The sequence below is a fragment of the Harpia harpyja genome, chromosome Z, assembly GCF_026419915.1.
Source record: "Harpia harpyja isolate bHarHar1 chromosome Z, bHarHar1 primary haplotype, whole genome shotgun sequence".
Taxonomy (NCBI): Eukaryota; Metazoa; Chordata; class Aves; order Accipitriformes; family Accipitridae; genus Harpia; species Harpia harpyja.
The window spans coordinates 7870725-7893593 of record NC_068969.1 but is presented as its reverse complement, the minus strand read 5'-3'; the positions used below and the strand labels follow the sequence as shown (position 1 = coordinate 7893593).

The 22869-nt window shown below is 39.8% G+C and overlaps 1 protein-coding gene across 5 annotated transcripts in view; it reads left to right on the top strand.

Annotated features, from left to right (window-relative positions):
• POC1A (POC1 centriolar protein A) overlaps positions 1 to 22869 on the top strand; it is a 59283-nt gene that overhangs the window by 12729 nt on the left and 23685 nt on the right. For all 5 annotated transcript variants that reach the window (XM_052777245.1, XM_052777247.1, XM_052777248.1 and 2 more), the window contains 3 exons: positions 3540 to 3673; positions 13797 to 13865; positions 16910 to 17008. In XM_052777245.1, the coding sequence (XP_052633205.1) occupies positions 3540 to 3673; positions 13797 to 13865; positions 16910 to 17008 (302 nt within the window). The remainder of the gene's footprint in view (positions 1 to 3539; positions 3674 to 13796; positions 13866 to 16909; positions 17009 to 22869) is intronic.

The following is a 22869-nucleotide window of genomic DNA, read 5'->3' as shown; positions in this document are numbered from 1 at the left end:
AACTCTCATATAATGTGACTTTTTTTTTTATTTCTTCAGTTATTCTTATGGACTTGCAATCACTCCCTGTTTTCTGGTAGTTGTCAAAAGGTTTGATTTCCATTAGATTCTGTTAACTGTTGTTCCAATTCATTGGTATTGAGCTGGTATAATTACAATGATGAATACTAAAGTGTGATTCTTTGTGTAATAAGTATTGTTACATTGTGACCTATATCAAAACTTGGAAACGACTTTCTTAAGTCTTGTTACTAAAATAGGTAGCGTGTTTAAATACCTGAACAGTGTCATATTGTCCTTTAACCTACTTTATCAGCTTTTCAACAGTGGCAAGATCTGCAGTGTGTGTTTCCAGCCACAGTATAACTTGGTTCAAAAATCATCTATTCCTGCTTCTACTTACTGCTGTTAAATTGTCCAAATCTAATGTGGTTTAGGTTTGGCTGTCAGGTTTATTTTTTGTGTCTTGGAATTATATATTTCCCTTCTATCCCACCCTCACTAAATGGCATTTTAGTCTGACACCCATGCTATTGAAGGGATCTTTTCCTGTTATGAGTGTTATTTTCAACAGCTACTGTGTAAATCCTAATTGTGTATTAAACTTTGAACTAGAAATAGTCATAAAAGCCAAAGAAACCTAAAATTGCAGTGGTAGCTGTATGAGGTCACTTTGTGCACCTGTGGCCACAAACTGATGTGTTTGTAACATGTTCTGGAGATGTGTTTATAAGCCCTGCTCTTCCGAGGGTTTATACACATGCCTTTTGGCTAAATCGGATTTAGTTTTGTGGCTCTCCCATGTGAAGCTGCCATCTCAGTCCCACTAGAGGGCACCTCGTCCTTCAGGACGTGCTTATGCTGCCTGATTTCAAGGGAATCCATTTTAAAGATTGAGTTGCATCCAGGAGTTAATAGGTAAGTAGCCCTGCCACAGACTTTTGCGTGTTAAAGTTGGGCTGTTTTCCAAAACTGATTTGTCTTTTAGCAGTGCTGCTCTTGTTGCCAGGACTTGTTCCAACTGTGACTTTCGTAAATGAAAGTTGGAAGTAGAGCAAACTGCAAAACCTTTTGTGTGGTGTGTGTTTTTTGTTGTGGGTTTTTTTGTTTGTTTTTGGTTTTTTTAGCAAAGTATGCTGTGGTCATGTTTACTGTACAGGAGAACAGAAGATGCTTTATTCAATCCTCTACTTGGCGCTAACTTTTTTGTACAGTAGATCATCTGCCTACAAAAATGGCCAATGTTTATTGCCTGATACTTTTTCCTTGTGCAAAGTTGTGTGTGGGGCACTTCTGTTCCAGGTCTATGGAAACAGCTCTAACTTTTTTTATTGCTGTTTGAAAAGAACAATTGGTACTCTTATACAGTTCAGATAGCCACTTTCCAGCTCTATGTGTTTGCTAGGGACTGTGGCTGTGTCAAGGGCATCCTAATTTATCTTCTCACTGGTGGCTACTAAATCGTTGCATTCACTGATTACATAAAACTAGTATTGTCAGACTTGGGACAGTTATGTTCAGTCCCTCTGTAGGCTGGCATGATTCAATTTTAGTCATTAATCCCCCAGTGTAAGTTCCTTAACTGGCTGTTACTTTTCTAGGGCTCGGCTGGCAGAAGGGTAGGCTTGTAGCAACAAGTCGCTGGGAGATGACACCTTGTGCTGCACCAGATTTATTGTTTATCAAGTGAGGTTGCAGGACATGTTGGCAATTTTTTGGAGAGGTGTTTTGAATGGTCTTGTGGAAGATATGAGCTGGTTTGGCAGAAGAGGCATGACATTTTCTCTGAGCTTAAGACAGCCAAGAATTCCTTGAGCACAGAAGCTGCAACTGCTTACACGGCCACAGTCTGTGTGATTTCTTTCCATTATGAAAAGGTTTTTTGGTGAAGCTGGAAATACTTCATTTGCTATCTGGAACTTGGAGGATATATCACTAACTTTGTCTACTTCTGGTGTGAATCCTTTCAGGACTTGCCCTTGACAAGTATTGACAACATATTGACAAAATATGTTTGCTTTTATCTGAATATAGACACTAATGGGGTGAGGAATATTACAAATCACTTGGAATAAAATTTTCAAAGGAGAAATGTATTTAGTACCCTTTCAGGAGGAAGAACTCCACATAGACTTTTTCTCCTTTAATACATAGTGTAATACAGGGCTGGGGGAGTAGAGGAATATCTTGCTGTGTGAGAGAGACAGTATTCACCAATAAAAATAGCTGTTTAGAAGTTACCTCTGAGTTAAGGTTTTCTTCTGTGTTTTTTTTTAATAGTCTAGGTCAAGAGGAGTTACGTTCTCAGAACTTAAGCTGAGGTATCTAGTGTTCCTGAGAGTTTCAAAAGTAGATGCATTCTGTTTTACAAGTGAGCAAGGTTATTTTAGATTTCTGTTTCAAATCCACACCTGCAAAAAAAAAAAATTGGTTCTAGTGTCTTTAAAACTGTTTTTAGGGTTTTTAACATGCAGTTTGGATTTGAAATGCACAGTAGACTCTCAAGGGAATATAAATTTAGTTGGGGGGGCTGTATTAGTAGTAGTAGATTTGAGATAACTAGAACATTTGGAGGGCACATAGTATAATTAAGAATAATTGGATAGTTAAAACCCTCTTCAAGCATAGTCTTAATAATCTGTAATGTCACATACGCTCAGAAAGATGTGCATATGTAAAGTACTGCATGTTCTCATAAATCAATATGTTCAAAGCCTGTTTTGTAAAAGTTTGGGGAGGGGGAAAAAGCCCTACGCTAGGTAGATGTTTAATGTTACAGTGAACTTAAGTGTAGTTTGACTTTTTTCCTAGAGCATTTTCTTTAGCTCTTTTCAAAATAACTCTCAGGCTTCATCTTCATGCAGGAAGGATTGCTTTACTGGAAGTTCACACTCCTGATAGTTTGTCTATTCATACTTGTTTTAAATTTTTGGTGAGACAAATTGGATATCTGAAGAAATAATGCTTATACTGGACCATTTTCAAGTTGCTGGTTCTTCCTTCCTATCTTCTCTTAAACCCAGTCTTGGTTAGAGTCTGGTAGTAAACCAAAAGAACCTGTGCAATGCCAACTTTGAGTTTGTCTTTCTTTGTAATTTCAGTCTTCTCCTTAATGTACTAGCATATAGACTTTATTCTAGAATGACTTGGGAGCAAGAATGGCATCTCCACAGTAGTAAAATATGTCAAAGTCCAGCTCTCACAGAAACATATAGCTCTTGCTATATAGTATATGCTATATGATATATCACTTGCACATATAGTTACATTTTGGGGCTACGCTGGAAGTTTTTGTAGCCGTAAATCTCCCAGAATAATTGGCAAAGCTTCCTTTCCCCTTTCAATAAAGTAGTGCCTGTTTTTGCAAGAATTAAGTACTGTGCTTGTTCTCCAGTGCTTTGAAGAATGTTTCCCCCATGCTAATTTTCCTGTTAAACTTTATAACAGAGAATTGGAATGCGCTTGCACTTTATTTTTTTGCCTTGGGCTTATGTAAACTGGTCTTGGTGACTATTATATACGTTTTTTTCCATCCTTAGTGCACAGTGCTGTGGTGAACAGTCTTTCCTTCCATCCCTCTGGAAACTATCTGGTTACTGCTTCCAATGATTCAACTCTTAAAATTCTGGACTTGCTAGAAGGAAGACTTCTATATACTCTTCATGGTCACCAGGTGAGGCAAAGCCTTTTATACAGTAATGTACAAACCCATAACAAACCGGGCAAATCTGTGCTTGAGCCTTTCATTCTTCATGGCCAAAAATCTTTTGAAAACTTGCTTGCATAAAACTATGATGATAGTACTACTAATAATCTTTGAGATTATCACTGTTTCGAAGGGAGTGCCTATGGGGAGGGAAGGAGGTAAGGCAGGAATGGAGAAGATGAGAAAGCAAGACAGAAAGGGAGCTCCACTGTTGAGAATGCAAGTCAAAGACCTAAGGGGCACAGTCAGAGCTGTGCCCTAGACTCTAATCCTGGGTCTGTGGTGCACTCTCTGTACTGCAGCTCTGACTGTCTCTCTCCCTAGAGTGGTGCAGATAACACTTGGCCCCCTGACATAGGTGTTGTGAAGATAAATGCTATTTAGCTGACAGGAGACTTAAGGACAGTAGTGGTAAAATGGAGGAAATGTATTTCAGGATGTGATTTGGGAACACATTTCCATTTTGTTAACAGGCTGAATTAAATAATTGAAGGTGATAAATGCTGCTGGTTGGTTAAGTTTAACTGATTGGCCTATTAGTATTATGCTGCTGGATGTGTTGCTTGTAAGGTTAATTATATGAATGTTCGGAGCTCTCTTTTTAAATGTTAAATGAAAATAAATAGACTAATTTCATTGTCTGTGCTGAGTGGGGCTCAAAGGCATGAAAAAGCAGACCTGCTTTAAAGGTTCTCTTTCCAAAGGGACAAAGAGAACAGTAATTCTTAATCCACTAGTCTCTCTGTTAAAACAGGGCCTGAGTCTTAAAGCATCAAAACTAGCTGGGGAGAATCACAGCCTGAAGTTGTTGGGGGTGGTGGGGATGGTTCTGGGCAATAATGGTAGCTGTGTAAGCTGCAAAACTGATAATTCTGGCTTCTTGTGGCTTTGTTTAATGACTGCCTTGTCTGACATCTAAAAAGGTCAAGTTTGTTCTGTAACTTCTCTTTTGCTGTGTATTAATAAACTTTTCTCCTTTGTTGTAATATTAATGGAAAAATAGAACAGCCTCATACTTAAAGCTTTACTTCATGGAAAGATCTGATTAAAACTGACCGAAGGGTTCAAATGCTGAAAAGAATGGGGGGAACATAATAAATATCCTAACATGTAAACCTTGACTGCATAAAACTTTCATACTCTGAAAACTGGACTAGGTGGGTACTCCTATCAGATACGGGCTGCAAAGCTTCTAATCGTTGTCTTAATCTTGTTTTCATTTTTGCCTTTTGTGTTAATTTGCAAAAAGAGTTCTTAGGAAGTAGCTTTCTGGAAAAGGGTAAGTGTGGAGGGACAGTGGATATTTACACCCTTCATCCTTCCCTTGGGAAAGGTTGTGCCTGGTTATTGTTCAGCACAAGGCTGAACCTGCTTTCCGTTTTCCTCCCTTCTGAGCTGTAGGCTGCTCCTCACTGAGTGCAGTGGGACAAAAAAAGTTTAGCTTTGAATGAGAGTCCAAAACTGATTATGGTGATGGAGGTCTTCAGAATTAGACAATAGAAAATCCCTTTAGGCTGATGCTGTACTTAACTCAGGGCTTCTACAAAACAGTTGGTTTGTGAATCGTCTGTTCAGAAGTATAAAGCTCTGTATTTTGCCCCCCCCCCGCCCCAGTTCAGATCAGTAAGACAATGTCTGCCACTCTCTCCTAGACATCTAACTGGCATTGGAAGTGCTTTGACACTGGCACAGCTGAAGGGTAGTTGCCATTGTGAAATTACATCTCCCTCAGTTTGGAAACAAGTAGAAGTGTAAAAGTGGCTGGTAGTGCTTTCTGGTCATCTTTAAGGGTATTGCACCAAGATGGCTGTGGAACTAGTCCTAGCATAGCCCTGGCTGGCATTCCCTCTGCTGGCATGTGCTGTACTGTTGTGTGTTTGTTCTTTTCGTGCCTGATTTAACAGATACCTTACTTTTCCACTAAAAGTGTATGATAACTGTGCTTCATTCACAGTAAGCAACCAGCAGTGACAACAGGCCCTGCTTTCATCAGAAGCTGCTGGGGTGGATTCCTGCTCTGGCTGCTTCTCTAGCCTGCTCTGCTCATAGATAAACCCAGGCTACTTAATACTGAGGGCTTTTTCCTCTGTTCTCACTGTGATTTCTGCCAGTATCTCCAAGTGGCTAAAAATGAAGTGGGTGTGGATTTTTTGGTCATTAAATAGATTTGCCTTTTTAAGTGAGGGCTATAGGTTAGGCACCAAATGAACAGCCTGTTCTGAAGACATTCTTGAATTGTGACTCTGTGGGTGAATATGCTTGTTGAGACTGTTCCTACTCTGACAGCTGATTGCTGTTATGTTGTTCTGGGAAGGCTGCATGCGAGTGGACACTTGAAGGAAAAAAACCTTAAGGTCCTTTAGACATACTTTGACGCAACTGCTGGAGTGCCAGGAATTTGTTAGCAGCTGATTAGCTGTAGTTTACATAGGGAGGATTGCCAAGTTTACATTGCTGTCTTTAATTGTAATGTAGCTGGCCCCCTTGTAGCAGAAGGATCGTTAGAGACAGGAGTTTGCAGCTTGGAGCTGACATCTTGCATCTGTGAAATATCATTCTGTATTGTGCTGCATATTTTAGTTCTGGAGTGCTTCAAGCTGTGAAGTACTCTTGCCTAATTCCATACAGATGAGACACTGGGTTGATAAGTAGGTTCACCTCTGGTACTGAGTCATTGTGGAGGAACAGAATGTTTTGGGGCCTGTAAGTCACCTCCAGAGAGTTGCTAGAGGAGAGCAGGTATGTGCACAGTGCTTGTCTGCCCTTTGGGGTGGTTTGATTAGAGCATTTCCAGACTGACTTCCTTAGTGGAATGGAAGTTCTCAGTAAATATTTAGAAAACATCTGCATGGTTATGTTTATAAATAGGAAGACAGAAAATGCAAAGCTACAATTCTCTAAGCAACCTTGACTTGAATCATGAAGTAGCTGTGTTCTACCTACCTGGGTGGTGTAGGTGCTCTCTGCTTTGCTGGCTGACTAAAGAGCAAGATCTTCTGAGCAGGTGCACAGTAAACAAATGTGCTCCTTTACTGTCTGCTGCCAACTCTACTGAAGTGGCATTAAACATCCATGCAGGCCTCGTCCTCTTTGAAGGTTGTGAGGACATCTCAGGGTTGCACAGAACTGGACCAACAAAGGGAGAGAAGGGTGTGTTGCAAACAACAAGTGACTGACTTTAGATTAGCATTTTTGACTGTTAAAAGGAAGGATGAGTGCTCTATTCTTCTGTTGTACTTTTTTTAAACTGAAGCTTAAAAAGCTACTGAAGATTCAGTTATGAGGTGCTGTAGCCCTTACTCCCTGGCAAAGGAAGGTGCAGGCATGACAGTGTTTCTCTGTGTAACAATATAGGAATTTTTCAAAGCTTAGTGGACTGAGAATCCTTGTGACTTCTTGTCAGAGGTATTTTGCATGAAAACAGCCCTTGTTGCCATTGCCACCTCTGTCCCCTGTGCTTTTCTCCTTGGTTCCCTTTCCCTCCCTCTCTCTCCTTTGTGTTATCACCCTCATTGTGCAGTTTCTAGGAATCTGCCCTTTTTATCTAAACCTTTTTCTTGTCCTTACTGTTGGAGATGTGGATGCTTTCCACTCCATCCCCACTTGAGGACAATACTCAGCTCTGTCTTGTACCTCTTGATTTGCCAATATGCAATACCTGTGCTGACACGTTTTTCCCTAGCCATGTTGTCTTTAGGGTATCTATGGTGTTTGTAAAAAGACAACAAACATCCATAGCTTTCATAGCCTTTTTTGCTAGCTCTTACCTCTTTCTAAGATTTGGACTTTCTTGTCTGATGCTTCTTCTGCAGGATATGTGCTGCATCCTCTACCAGATTGTGAAACAAGTGTGTTAACTTTGTCACCTGTCTTGTCCCTTGTATGTCTTCCTGCCTCTGTCCAGCTTTCTTCTCCTACTAAGTATCCTGCTATTGTCTCTCACCTTTTCTGATGAGATTGAATAGATCATCATAGCTGTGGGTTTCCTTGCTGTGGGTTCATTGTTGATCCTGAGATACAGGCTCAGTGCTCCTGCCTTACTAAAAAGTCTTAATTTGAATTGGTCTTCACTGAACTCTCTTCACTGCTTTCTCTGCTTGCTGAAACCAAGTGATAGGTGAAAGACACATGACATCCAGCATCTTGTCTCAGGCCCTCTATGTTCTTTGGCACTTTGAATGCATTTATCAAGTTCCTTACCTGCTCTTGGTGTTTTCCTAATTGTCTTGATCACTTATTCTTTGTATCTTTTGCTCCTCTACCCTCTGTCATTTCAATGTCCATCTGTCCAAGTGCGACTTATCCTCTTCTCCTGTGCCATGAAGCAGTTAAAAGCACTGTGAACAGTGGCAGTGACTGCTCTGTTTATTATTTCTTTTATGCCTTGAACTGATGATCCCATGCCTGGGATCCCAGCGTGCTGGTTGCTGCTGGATTTGCTTCTCGGACCTTGTCACCACTTGTATCTCCTTTTTCTCTTTGTACTAATTAATATGTTCCAGGAGAGTTCGAATGTACTGGCTCATATCTTCCCACTTCTACATCTCTGCTGGCATCCTTGACCCCACTTGTCTCTCCAGCTACCTTCCTCTCTGCTTCTGCTTTCGTTGTGCAGACTGGGCATTGTTAAAATAGTCTTCTCTGGTTTATTCATGGACCCTCTCCAGCCTGGCTCTTGTTTCTTCTTTTATGCTGAAGCCAAAATGTTAGCTCTGTTTCTAGCTGAAGCTTGCAAGTCTGGCCTTTCTTGACTTGAATTGACTGTTGGTGTTGGCCTTGCTGTTCTTGAAATTGTGCGCCTTCTGTCCTCCAGCAGTTCTATGGGGGAGGAAACAGTGTTCAAGAGGGTTTTCTCTGTGATTGTCCGCTTATTATTTATAGGTGGTACACATTCATCTGTCTGCATGCAGGTATGACTGCTCCAGGCGTATTTCCATTTCTCCAAACTAAACTCTTGGTCTTTCTCTTAAGTATTTATTTCAGAGAGATCTATTTTTATCTCCACCTTTGAAAGCTTTGTGTTCAGGGATGCTATTCCTGTTGTCTCTGTTGATCCCTGTGTCAATTGTTACTGATGCTGTTAGCATCCTGCCGGTCACTCACTCAATGTTGTAATCTGTGTCCTGGCCATCTCTCTAGGCAATGAATGCATTCAAGTTATTCGGAATAGTTCTGAACATCTTTTTCTAAGGCTACACTTCATGTTTTGTGTAAGCTGATCAACCTGTGAATTGCTAGGGCAATAAAGGTCTTGTGATCACTAGTCTCCTTCTGTAGGAAGTGGGAAAACAAGGAGAAGGTGTAATCTCTGTCTCTGGGGGGTAGTCTGCACATAAATTAGATCATGTAATATGCTGTGCCTCACCCTTCTTACCTTTGTATGCAGCTAGAAGTGGGTTGTCACCTGGTGTTTCAGCTACCATGGCATGGCAATCTGACCTTGCCTGAATCTTGTTCATTGGGAATGCTGATGCAAAGGACTAGGTTTGATCCTGTTGTTATTCCTTCTGTATGGCTTCCTTTTTTTTTGTTTGTTTATTTCCAGTTTCTTTGCTGCATCCAGTGTGCGAGTGATTTGTCCTTTTCAAGACTCCCTGGGGCTTATCTTCACCTTGCCTGGTGGTACTCTTTCGCTAGAGGAGATGAGTTGACTGTTGTTTAGTGGCAATGTTCTTCCCACTCAACATTTCCAGTGGATGACTTTTTTGTTCTCTTCTGTACTTTCCTTAAAACTTTCTGCAGCTCTTTCCCAGTATCACCAAAATTATTATTATAATTTCAAACTCTATTTGACATGCACAAAAGCTCAACAGTCCTCATGTTGTTGGCCTGCTGAGGACTAAATAGAAATATTCCTTGCTGCTGACTTGGTGTATCTCATTGTCCAGTCCTTTCTTTCTGCAGTTTGCTCTTTAAGGCAAGAAGCTGTAGGAATGTGGGGACTGGTGCTAGCATCTTGTGTGCAGCGCCTAGCACAATGAGGAGGTAGAACTGGAACTTCTGAACCTGCAGGGAATACTAATAGAAGGGCATTTGTATCCTGCTACAGAAAGAGGAATAAAATGATCCTTTAGAAGGTTGCTGTATCCCACATTTTCTAGTTGCATGGGAAATAAGCTTAAAATTCTCCCTACAACTTGTATAGAAGACCATGCAACTGCTGCTTTTTGGCACTTTTAATGCAAATGGTAAGTTTAAAAGAGAAAAAAAAAATCTGAAGGAAGATTTGAATTCTTCAGTCTCCAGCCATGTACCTATTGTTCAGGACTGCATCAGAAATCTGTTGGATCTCTGCTGTGCTTACCTGAAACAAATGGGAGTTAGGCTGTGGCTAATCAGTGGCAAGTGTAGCTTTTTATTTTTGTTTTGTGTGTTTATATTAAATTACAAGAGTATTTGGCAAACTATTACTTGTATGTTGCCATAGTAAACCTGTTATATCTGGGAAAAGTAATGCAAGTATATGTAGCAAAAATACTTTTCACTTAATTTATGTCAACAAATTTGTAGAGGATGTTGGGTCTATAGGCTTGTTTGTTCCCCTTCTTTCAATTTATAAAGGCACATTCAGTCTTTGATATAATTTTCTATTTTGGGAGGAATATGTTCTGTTGAACTTTTTCCCTTCAGAATGCAGTGAGTTTGGAGTCAGTTCATTGCCCGTTTTGATGTGATTTGCATTGTGCTAAATTTTGTCTAACTACACTGAAATATTCAGACTGATAAAAATAGTTTCGTGAAACATTGCTCTTCTGTAGTATTCCTCACTTGTGCTTGTTCGTGAACACTTTGTCTTAATGTCTTGAAAGTTTTTGCTGTCCTCCCAACCCTGACTGGTTTATTACAGTCGGAGTGCAGCTTCTGTATCCTCAGCTCTGTCATCTTTGCACAATATTCACCACTGTGCAGTTTTCTGGCTATGTACTTGTTTCCGCCCTCTTTTACTGCTTATTTGTCTTCTGCTTCTGCATTTTTTAGAGAGTCTCTGTTCCTGACAGTGTGGTTGGAGAGCTGAACTGCTGGGGAAGGTGGGTGGGAGTAGAAGGCAGAAGCACGCTTTGTCTCAGCTGATTGATGGTGGTGTCTTTGGTTTGAAATATCTGCACTATTTAATACTGTGTTAGTTGAACAAGCTTAGTCAAACTAATGACTGCACATGCATTTTGAAATTGCTGCTACTACATCATTTCTGGCAAGATCTCTCGAGTGAGATGTTGCTATTAGAAGGCCTCAAAACCCTTTGAAATCACTGCAGGTGAAATGATAGTATGGAAATACTTTAATGTGTTTTAAGGAAGCTAAAACTCTTCACACTGGAAGTGACCACATCAAGACTCTAGTTTTGCCAGCATAACCTTGTGCCAGCATATTTGAAATCACACAGGACTGTGGGACACAGGTTGCAGTGAGAGTTGGGTGCTTGTCCCAGATACAATCTTTGGGTATTTGTCTACCTTTAGGATTTATAATGATGAGCTCACTTTTACAAAGGAGAGAAAGAAGGGAAACCAGAAGCAAACTGGATGTGAGATTTCCACGTGATGCCCACTGGGAAGATGTCAACTCTTAATAGAACAGTCTGTTCTTGGAACTTGATACAGGGCGAGGAGAAGCTTCTTACTTCCCTTCTGAGATATGTGATCTTACTTGAAAGAGGTCTGTCAGGAGGTGTATGTTTGTGTGGTGGAGTTTTCTGGTGGTGGTTGTTGTGGCTTTTCTGGTTGTGTGTTTGGGGTTTTTTGTTTGTTGTGTTGTTGTTGTTAGCCTGTCACTAGTTCATCTTGCTTTTCCCAGCAAACTTGACCATAGGCAGCCTCTGGAAATGCTTGTTCCTGCCTCTGCCCATTTCAGCTTGGGCAAAAGCTTAGGCTTAGGACAGTCTCTAAAGTAATGTGTTCAACAGCTGACATAAAACTTCACTGTCTGGGTTCTCAGCTGTTTATTCTAAGCAGAACAGTTTGTCTGTTGTGCTTGTGCTCAAACACATGTAACAATTTCCCAGCTCTGTTTAATTGCATCGCAGAGCGCCTGCCTCATCCTTCCCATGTGCATCTTCCTGTGTGCTTTCTGAAAGGTTGAAAAGGTATTAAAATGGATGTGTGGTGTGAAATGCATTCTTTTACTCAAGCAGTGCTTTAGCAGTCAGCACCATTTAAAGTCTCTCAGAACTGACTGTTGTTTTAAGAGCAAGGCTTCTTCAAAATGCAAGTGCCTGTACTGTATGAAGATGATCCTGCATGCATTAACTCTGGTATCTCTTCTGTAAAACCCCTAAGAGAAAAGCAGTTTAAGCCAGTCTTCTATTCTTCAGTTAAAAACCTGACAGCTAACACAAACCTGCATAGATCACTAGGGTGTAGCTTAAAAATGGCAAATGCTGCTATTGTAAGGAGTGCCTGCCTGCTGCTTGCTTTCTTCTGTGCTGCTGCGGGCGCCTGTTTGGTTTGAAACCTCTGTCATTGCTTGGCCACATGCTCCACATGTAAGGGGATATGAAGCAGTGATTCTGTTTTGTTTCTGATGCCTTTGGATGTCTCCCTTGTGTTGACTTTGTCCTGCTAGTTGGTATCCAAAGAGAATAGCTGCCTCCTGCAAAACTCTAGATAGTATACAGAATATGGTAAATACAAGCTAATGTATGAATACAGTATGGTCTGCTGATGCTGCTCTGTCTGCTGTTCAGTGACATGTTCTTTTTACCAGTGCTCCTCAGGTAGCCTTGGCTTTTTCTGCCTCTTGTGCTGAAAACTTTGTGGTCTTCTTGACTGCCAAGTCTCAAATGAAATGACTATTTGGATTCTGCTCTGAATATTGGATCTTATGTGTTCAGTTATTCTGCTTGTACAGATATCATGACTTAAAATGCTTCTAACCTTGGCCAAATTAATTGATGCAGATTGATTGCTTTGGTTGATAGCTGGTCAAGCATGTTTTGAAGTTATGTCGTGGTGGAGTATGCAAGAGCTTTAAGCCTTGGGTCTTCTGCAGTGAGCAGTTTGTATGGAATATTCTAGAAATATATAGGAGATCATGTGATGACTATTAAACCCAAACAAGCAACAAACAAAACCAACCAACCAAACTACTCCACCCACCTTTTCCTTCATGATAGAACTGATTCTTTCACTTCTTGCCTGTAGCCCTACCTGTTGGCTATTTTTATCATCAGTCATGTGTTTTATGCTGTCCCTTAGTGACAGTTAAGTATTTTCAAAGAGAGGCTGTTGGGAAGGCATGTGGAAAGAAGATACTATTTTCCATGGTGAATCTGGTGACACAGTGGTCCATGAAATTTGCTGTCTTGTGTTCAGTGTCTTGAAGATTCTGGGTAATGCTTGAAGTTCTGGCCCCTGGAGTTCCATGATTATGTGAAAATCTTGGCTTAGTGCATTTTCCTTTCACGGCTCTACTGTTCAGGGTGTGAGGACGAGCTTGGAAAATGTGGATTCTGAGGGCTTGGCAATTGAAGTCTGAAAGGTAGATTCATTGCTCCTCAAATTTGTTTTTAAAAACTTGCATTTTTATGGGACATGGCTTATGATTTGTGAATGCTTAGAATTGTCAGTAGTGGGGGTATTTTATGTCTAACAAGCTTTTTCAATAAGCATTTTGATGCTGTTCTGTGTGTATCTCTGTGTTCAAACCTGCTTTTCTGCTTTAAACCTTTCTGTCAGGTGGCTAACTGAATACTGTATTTAACAAAACTCAACAGTTTCACTGCTTTTAATAAATGAACAGGAGTTTTAGAAGTTTCTAATTCTAAAGGGAAGAAAGAATGATTGAGAGGGAACAAGGAAAAGCCTGAAGCTGCAAAGCTTGGTTTGTTCCTGTCTATGTCTTAATGCCATGGATATTAAAAAGTACGTGTCTTAAACAAAGGGGGCAAAAATGTGGGAAATGGCAAGTAACTGCTAGCAAGCTTAGCGTGTTAATTGTGGCCCACTTACCTGATGAGATAAGAGCTTTTTAAAATTTGCCTTTAGATTGCTGATGTCAAATGAGAAATACCTTGTAAAGCTGTGATGAATGGAGCTTTGTAACACTTTTTCTTGCACATTTTCGTAAACCTATCTTTTAAATCTGTTTGCAGGGGCCAGCTACCTGTGTAGCATTTTCAAGAGCTGGAGACTTTTTTGCTTCTGGAGGTTCTGATGAACAGGTATTTGACTAGTTTAATTTCACAGTTTTGTGCCTTGTTGTTACTGTTTTCTTGGCATCTTACTGCTTTCAAAGAGAAAACAAATATTAAAAATAGTAAGAGATATTAAACATGTGCTTCCTCAGTAAGAGCAGTCTTTCAGCTGGATTATCTGGGAAATGGGTATGTACAACAGAGGAAATATTACCCTATATATGGCCCTTGTTATATGCCTTTCTGAGGCATCTGCTGCTGGGGAATAAGGTAGCTGAGTGTGCACATGACTGTGTTGAGATACCTTGACTATCACGGCCTATTCTGATGGATTGTCTCCTGATCTACCATTGGCTAGTTCTGAGATACAAGTGTAAGGACAAGGCAAGCAGGCAGGGTTGCTTCCCCTGAATACTCTTCCAGGATCCACTGGTCTACAGTGCTCTGTATTTCTTAGTCCTTAGGGCTCTCCTCCCACAGATCTGTCCTCTCAGTCTTATTTGAGGTGCTGTGGCTAAGCCATCTCTAGTGATGGAGACCAGATGGTTTTGAGTCTGATTGGACAAGAATATAGGCTGCAGGCCTCTTTATTAATGGAAGCCTGGTGCAAGGCTGTGCTAATGCTGCAGTTGCACAGCTTTTTGGGTCAGAGTTGGACTTGTCTTTGCTGACCTTGATGTGTACACTAGGATTGAGAGCCTGGGTGCCTTGTACTGCTGGTGAAGGGTTTTTGTGGATGAAGCAGTTGGGGCAGGAGGGGAGATCTCTTACTTCTGGTTCTGAGTTATAATCTAGATTCACATTTCTTCAAAAGCTGCGGGGTTTTGTGTTGTCAGTGGGGGAAATAAAAAAATGTACCTGGTGTGTCTGGACCATGCTGAAATGACTTGCTGGGTCTCTATGTAATGTATGTTTTTGATTGTATACTATCGAGGGGGAAACCAATCCTAGGGTTGTAGCTCATGACAGCTTCATGAGCTGCTGCATTTTAACTCTATCTTATAGATTTGCTGACATAGGTGGCATAGCTTGTCACCCTGTCTCTTTAAGACCACTTTTTATTTAAGGCTTTAAACAGACTGTTTTGAAGAGATGCATCCAGTTTTGTCTTATAAAATTATATTGGGGTCGCTAGATTAAGGTTTGCTCTTGAAATACTTATCTAACACAAGGAATAAATATGCCTTTTTGTTGTTGTTTCTCTCTTCCTTAAAAGCCCTGATGTAGCTGGAATTTGCAGTTATATAGCAATTCATTGTTACTTATTTTCAATAGAAAACTTCAGTAATTTTATTTGTCTTCAATTTCTAGGCATAGCCAAGAAGCTGACTTTTTGTTTCATTTTTAGCTTAAGAGGATGTATTAGCTTACATTTCTCTGTTGTGTAAAGTAGATTCCTTCAAAAGGCTTTTGTTTTATCAGCTCCCTCTGTCTTTCGTATGGTTGGGATTTCTTTAAACAGAGTAATGCTCATTGCAAAGTATCACCTGATATCGTTAAACTGAAACACTGAATGGTAATGCCTCCCCAGAAATGTGCTTTGTAAAGGTACGTTTATGGCATGGGGTTATAACTTACTTCTTTGGCAGCCTTTTCCATTGTAGCTCAAGGTGGTATGTTTCTGAATGCATGTATTGGGAAAGGTGGCTGTTGGCTTTCCTATTCTTAGCTCCCATGAAGGAACTGCCTCTCTCCTCTTAGATTTGTATCTGAAAATGCAGGCAGTGCCTCCTTTCATGCATGGAGAAGGAACTTTTAACGTAGAATATATGTATGTATTAAAAACAGCATTAGCCTTTTATGTACATAACTGGCAATTTAAGAAGCTTTTCAAGTGGAATGGACCTTGCTGAATACTAGCTTTCTGAATCCAAAAGAAATAGAGAAATAATAATCAAGAACATCTCTACAGGTCAAAAAAATTTTTTGTGTGGTAATTTAGACATGTAGCCTGTCTAAAAAACCATACTTGATTACTGAACTGCAGACAGGCCTGTTGTATGAGCCTGCTGGAATCAGGAGGTGCCATTTGCACCCTGTGCTGCAAATATATGCTGGTTTAAACATAGTTAGTGTGAGTTGCCCCACTGAATATATAGATGGACTTCAACCCAAAGTAGCGGTCTGAGTAAGTATCCATTTTTCTGTCATCAGCCTTCACTCAACTGTGTTGAATTGCTCTTAATCCCCAGGTTAGACTAGGTGGCAACGCCCATCTTTGTTGTAATAGCACTTTTGCTAGCTGTGAAGAGTCAACTTATACAATAAAAGAACATCACTTTTTTTCTGTTACGCAATGGAATGGCCTCGTTGGTTAACTGTGCAACTACAAAAGATGCTTTTCTTTCACGTGAAACAGGATTGAAAACTTGTAAGTGAAGAATAAAGATTGATGTTTCTGATAACCAAGATGAGCTGCCTGGGTTCATAGGTGTCTCAGACTTCTGAAATTGTTGATTGCTCTGAAACTTTTTTAGACTTTTAGAGCCACTGCCAGGGATTTTACTCCATGGGTTTGCACTTGATATGTTGAAGTGGTTTATTTGTTAAAGGCCTCTCCTCTTCTGAAATAACTACTGCATTATGGAGGGAAGATGCCTGTAAGTGGGATTTAAGTTTGGTATTCAGCTCACAAACTAGGTCAAGATATCTAATACTAGTTTCAAAGTACTAACTCTCCTTTTCCTGTGAATGAATTTCATGATGAACCAGGGACTAGTTGTTTGGGGTGTGGCTGATTAGTGCTATAATGCTAAGCATGGTATTTTAATATATTTGTGGTTTTAATGGTGTATTCTGCATGTTGCTTTGAAGTTCTCTAGCTAAGTCCTAGTTTCATGATGTTCCTGACCCAAAGAATGTTGGAAAAGGTCACTTACTCATTGAGAACTCAGTTATGCTATGCCTGTATTCAGTAGCATATTTACAAATAACATCCTTTACTTAATCAATGGCAAAGCTTTCTTAGGTAAACTGTGTGCTTCTGCTGAATCTTCTCTGATGTGTTCACAAAATTGGCCTTTAAGCAAATGTAGATGGAAAATTTTAATAGAGATAACTTCCTTCTGCAGGTGATGGTCTGGAAAACTAACTTTGATGCAGCAGATTATGGTGATGTACTGAAAACACAGAAGTCTGGCACTAGTATGAATGGGACCCATCACACTCTGGTAGGTCAGCATACAGAAATCGTGTAGAGTTCCTTTTCAGTATGCTTGAAAGTATGTGACTCAGGCAGTTGAACTATGGAGCCATCTTTCCTTGGTATTTATTTGAGCTGCAAGATGCCTGTTTTTAATCAATCTTGTATTGTCTGTTTTGTTTAACTGTACTTGCCTTATAGGAAAATGTATGTAATGATTTTAAGGGAAATAAATTTAGTGCATGTATGCATGCATTTTTTTATTAGCAGCCTGTGTTTAAGAATGTGTGGTAAGCTTGGATGATAGTCCATAAAAAAGTACAGATGTGAACCACAGTGGAAGTCAGTTTTGCTAGGTGATGTTAATCCTTTAGGCTGGTGTCAGTCATGAAAATAGATATTGTTCCTGATATCTTTTCACTGACAGTCAGCAAAGACAAGAAATCTCTGTGTATAGGCTTCACACATGAGAAATGGGTGACGTATTGTACTGGAGCTTCTTTTCTAAATACTTGGAGACATTAGTTCATATCTGTTCCCTGAACCATGTGTTAAGAGACATCTGAGTTCTGACTGTAATGGGTAAATCCACTAGCTGAATAATTCAATATGATGCACTGATCTAAGTGTAGCAGTGATGTTGAATGTCATGGCTATTACAAGAGTAACCATTTAAAGTTACTGCCCATAAGAGTTATGACTTTTGCACATGGTGATACTTAAACTTATGTATTTTGTCTTGTCAATCTTTGGATATTTTTGATACTTCTGAAATATGTTGTTATTGTGGCTGGTTTTTGGTATATCTTGCTCAACACGAGCTGTAAGCTAGAAAGCAGTTTGTGAACCAGGGGGTTTATGCCTATGTGGCATTGACTCAGTTGAAAGGTAAGCTTCTAGCCAACATCTGTTGCTCTGTGGCAGTGCCTTTAATCTTATCAACTTAGATCTTTACTGGGCTGCTAAACTTATGTTCTCTCTTAAACATAGTAGTATTTTTATTTTGTGATTTCAGTCCATTGCTGGAGGTGTTGGAATAGCTGTAGTATTTTGTGATGGGCAAGACTTAGTCTGCAGCTCTAAACCTGATTCCTTACTATGCTTTCTTTACAGAGCACTCCACAAATAAAACCAGGGGACGTTAGCACTAGGTGAGTGGGAGAGGGTGGTAGGAAGGAATCACAGAAGGAAGGAGGAGGTGAAAGTGTTTGTTGATCCTTGGCTGGGTTTGGCTAAAGCTGACTTCTTCCTTTTCCTCCTCTTCTGTGTTCTAAGTCTAAAGTTATGCAGGCTATGAAACCAGCAGTCCAATGACCTCTTTGTTTATTAGCCTATTGAACTGGACTAATTTTGAACTCTGCTTTAATTTAAGATATTGTGTAGTATAATTCTCGGCTGAAATACAACAGAGGCAAAGAAAGCCTTTATGGGAAGAAATACCATTTTCAGTTTGTAACATTCCAAGGAATGGCTTAAATATTTAGTGTAGACAACGTGTCTGCTAATGGGAGATTATGGTAAGTTTACCCCGACCTGTACTGCTGTTATTACTAGAGCATATTATCCAGTAGTAATTTAAGGAAAGGAAGGAAATGCCTGAGCTCTTCTAAAGCTTAGTTCTTCATTATAGAACCTCTCAAGATGTACATTAAAGGTAGCTGCTGAACAAAATCCTTGAATAATGACTAACCACCCTGAACATCTGTCCCTCTGACAAAACTATTCCCCTGTGGAAGAGGTTTTACCTGGCAAAACCTCTAATAGATGCTGCTGGGACCAACTGTGTGTCTGCTACTGACAGCCAAATCCATGTCATATGGTGTTGGTTGACACAGGGTTGCTCTACTCGTGGTCTGAGCCTATGGGAAACAGGGCACTACAAATTCTTTGAGGTGTAATATATTGGTTTGGACCAGGGGCTGTGCTTTTACAGAGGGCAAAGTCAATCCATGTTGAGTCATGCAGAAGAGACATACTTTGGTTTCAGGACCTAAATTACTTCAAAGGAGTGAGTATTTTGAACTGCCATCCAAATGCAACATTTGTCTTGGGCATGCAGTGTGGGAGCTGCTGATCCCAGCAGTACTACTCGAATATAAAAAGTGTTGGAAAGTTACTGTGTTATGTGCAACTTACAGAAGACCAAACTGAGTGATAGTGGGATTCGTCCTTCCTATTTACTCCTTGGGCAAATGTGGTGTTATCTTTTGGTCTGAATAGCACAAATGATGCTTCCACTAGATTGGCCAAATTAGCTATGAGCATGAATGGACTTGTAAATTAAACCTTTGACTGCCTTCCGCAGTAAAATCATCCCTGGTTAAAAAGCAGGGGTGAAGGTAGTTGCGATGGAGAGCTTGGGTGCTAGCTGGCAAAACTAAGACCAATGTCTTAGTTGACTAAGTCTGTTGATGCAGTTCAACAATGTGGTCTTTTATGCAGTTAAGAATGTTGTTTTGCCTTGAAAGTATGATGCAGCTTTGTCTTGCTGTAAAGGAGTGGAGTTTCAATTTTTGTCTCATGTCACACAGTCTGATTGGTGCTGCCAAAGCCAATATAGTCTAAAGTTTTTTGAGGAGTATCAGCTGTATTGTGGCTGTCTTACAAGAACAGCCATGTAGCATGCTAGAGCTTACACATGGTCTCTGCTAAGAGCTCACTACACTTGATGAGAATGGAAATGCAAAATATGACTATTACTCAATATCCTTATGTATTAGGTTATTAAGAGTGCAACGCTTTAATATTAAGGCTGTTATAATTGCTAAAGTCAGAAGGGGAAGAATAAACAATGTAGTCTGAGAGCTTGTTTTGAATACCGTAGGTTAAGTTTAAATTTAGAATTGTTATGAAATGTTCTTTGCTGTTAAAAAGAAGCTGGTATCTCTGAAAATGGCTTGGTTTGTTATTTTAAGTATAACATGAGCATGGAAACCTTGGCTGCATAATAACTTGTCCATTCATGGCAGTCTACTCTTCTTTCAAGTGAATTTCATGACTTTTATCTTTTAGAAATTTATTGTTCTGGGCTCTTTGAGTACTGTCACTGCTACAACTTACTGCAAGACTTAAATTTCGCTATATATTCAGTTCCTTCTTATTTTGAGCAAAATGTTTGCTTTTTAATAATGAAGTACTTTATTTTGGTGGATTTTGTGTAGCTGAGATCAGTTATTTTTCCCATCAAAATCAGACTTGAAACTGCCATTTGTCACTCTTGATTTCATGCCAAAGTCACCTTTACCTTCAATGAAGAGTGAAGCTGCTTTTATCTTTCTCTACTGCTGTGTTAGTGTGCCAGGATTCTGCTTCTTGAATAATACTGACCTTTTTGCAGACATTTTTGGGATGTTAACTACATTTAGAACAGGCATATAGGTTGTTGTTTGGTTTTGGTACCCCTAAAACACATGAACGCTATTCTTGACACATCTTGAATCTGTTTTCAGCCCTTTACTTAAGGAGAGCTTATGTTCTCGTGTAGCTGTATAATTTTTTTCTGAACCGTTGTGAAAGCACAAATACTAATCATAACAGTGGCTGTGTAAAAACACTCAGTTTAGTATCTGGTTTCTTACGGGGAGAGTCAGACTAATATGCAAGTGCTAAGAAAGAATAACTGAACACAGACATCAAAACCAGTTTGTCATCAAGATGAATGGGAAGAAAAAAGAATCCTAAATAACCTGTGGGATAAGAGGCATGAAACATTGTCAAGGTCGGTGAACTTGAAAACAAACTTGCTCTAAAACAATTTTCACTTCCATAGGCAGAGGGAGACTGGAACCTTTAGAAGATGCTGGTTTCTCAGGCAGTTGGTTAAAGTTCATTATGAATCAGTGTATTGTGCTCATTTGCAACAATAGGCAAGAACTTCAAAGTTGCTCTGCCCACCTGCTTGTGTTTTCTGTAAATATATGAGGCTTGGGAGATGCAGCTTGCTTTGAAAGTAAAACTGCTCTGTGCAAGGACTAATGCAAATGAGAGAAGCTCATGATGAGCAGGAATTGCAGCCATGACTATGGTGTAAAAGCATAGACACAAAAGTGTGATAAAGAAAACGCTAAAGCTGTCAGAAGTGAATTATAAATATCTGTTAGCAAGATGTGAGACTTTAAATGTTAGATCAGAATTACAGTAGCTCTGAAATAAATGCTTACTCTTAAATTATAAGCTAACGATTGTAGCTATTAAGTGTTGCATAACTACCTTGAAAACTGAAGTTAAGGGCAAGCACTTGTGATGCATGCTGTATGAAGCTGATGGGAAGAAATGAAGTCTTACAGTCCTGTGTCTTGATCCTATAAGCATTTATGTTTGTTTTGATCTAGAATCTTAAGGGGTAAGAGTAAATTCATGCTTTAAGCTGCAATATTGAGTGGTGATGACCTAAAAGAAAGTCAGAATAAGAGGCATGAATTTTGCATGTGATTTCATAAATGTGGGCTCTTATGCTTGTCCTGGGGTCAGTAACTGTAAGCATAAGGGTCTGTCTGTATGAAGAGTTGTATAGGATCAGATCAAAGGACATGCTCACGGATCTGATATGTTGTGCAGACATTCATCATACAATTTGCTCTTTCCAGAGAAGGCCGATAATGTGTTTTATTTGGGGGCTTGGTGCTGGGTTTTTTTTCCAAATACAAGGAGAGCTTTGCACATGCAGTTACAGCTGATGTGAGTATATGAGAACACTTGTTTCATTACGTGACAGATTTTTCTGCTATTATTGACTAATTCCAAGAAGACTATGTATGGTCAAGTGGTATGAGCAAATGCTGAACAGTTGATGTCATGTGGACAGTTAAAAAGTTCTTGGGTGTTTAGATAAACTTGTACACTGAAAATTACGAATAAAAACGTTGTAGTATAAGCTAAGTTGGTAAACAGTTTTTCATGCAATATTATGGAAAACAGGAAATATTAATTGATACAAAGGTTCTTTACTCAAGTTTAAACAGAAATTGTAACTACTTTGCAAAGGAGGAGGCTGATGAGGAGAGTTTAGTCTAAGCCTCTGCATGTAGCTTTCTAAAGAAAAATACCTTAAACCTTGTTCATGTTGCAGTTTCTCAGAGGCAAAGCTATCTTGAACAGGGGGAGCAGGAGCTTCAGATGTCCAAAAGGCAGTGAAATGCACAGTCTGCAAGGATTGTGTGTAGTTTATCTCAAACTAAGGGTATCCTGGCAAGAGAGGTAATAGGTACAGCAGAACATAAGCTTACAGGTAGGTGGTGGGGAAGTGTTTCTCTTGCCACTTCAGCTGTGAATTCTGCAACCATATAACTTAAACATGTGCAGCTTGGTTTTCAGCTCCTGGTTAGGACTCTGAGAGACGTGCTCATGTGAGTGGATGTGCAGACAGACTCAAAAGCAGGTAATCCTTTGATAGGGCAATTTGGGAGACATAGGCAGAGGTGCAGAGTTGTCCTCTGTCACTCTTGCCAAGAAGTCTTTCTGCTCTTTTGAAATTCAAGAGCACAAACGTTTTGAATATCTTTAGTTCCTTTGAAGTTAAATGGTACTCAATTGTGGAGCTACCAAATTTGAAAGCTAATGGCATAGCAGGCTTCACAAAGTGAAGCTTGGGAAGAGCTGTGCTTCAGCAGAAAGGACTTCCAAGTAGCCTGTGACTCTTCAGATGCATTTTTTGGTTAAGACAGGCATTTAGATCTCTTTCTACACTGCTGGGTTTAAAATTTTCTCCAGGCGTTGGACTATGCTTATTTCTTCAATGGCAATTTTTCCAAAATAGTTCTGTTGAATAGGATTGGAGACCAATTCCAAAAACCATGATCTGATCATAAAGTTGTCTGAGGCTTATAACTGAATGTCCAAAGCTGACTCCACCTCTTTCCTTTGCTGGTTCTGTGTTTGGTGACCTTGGGT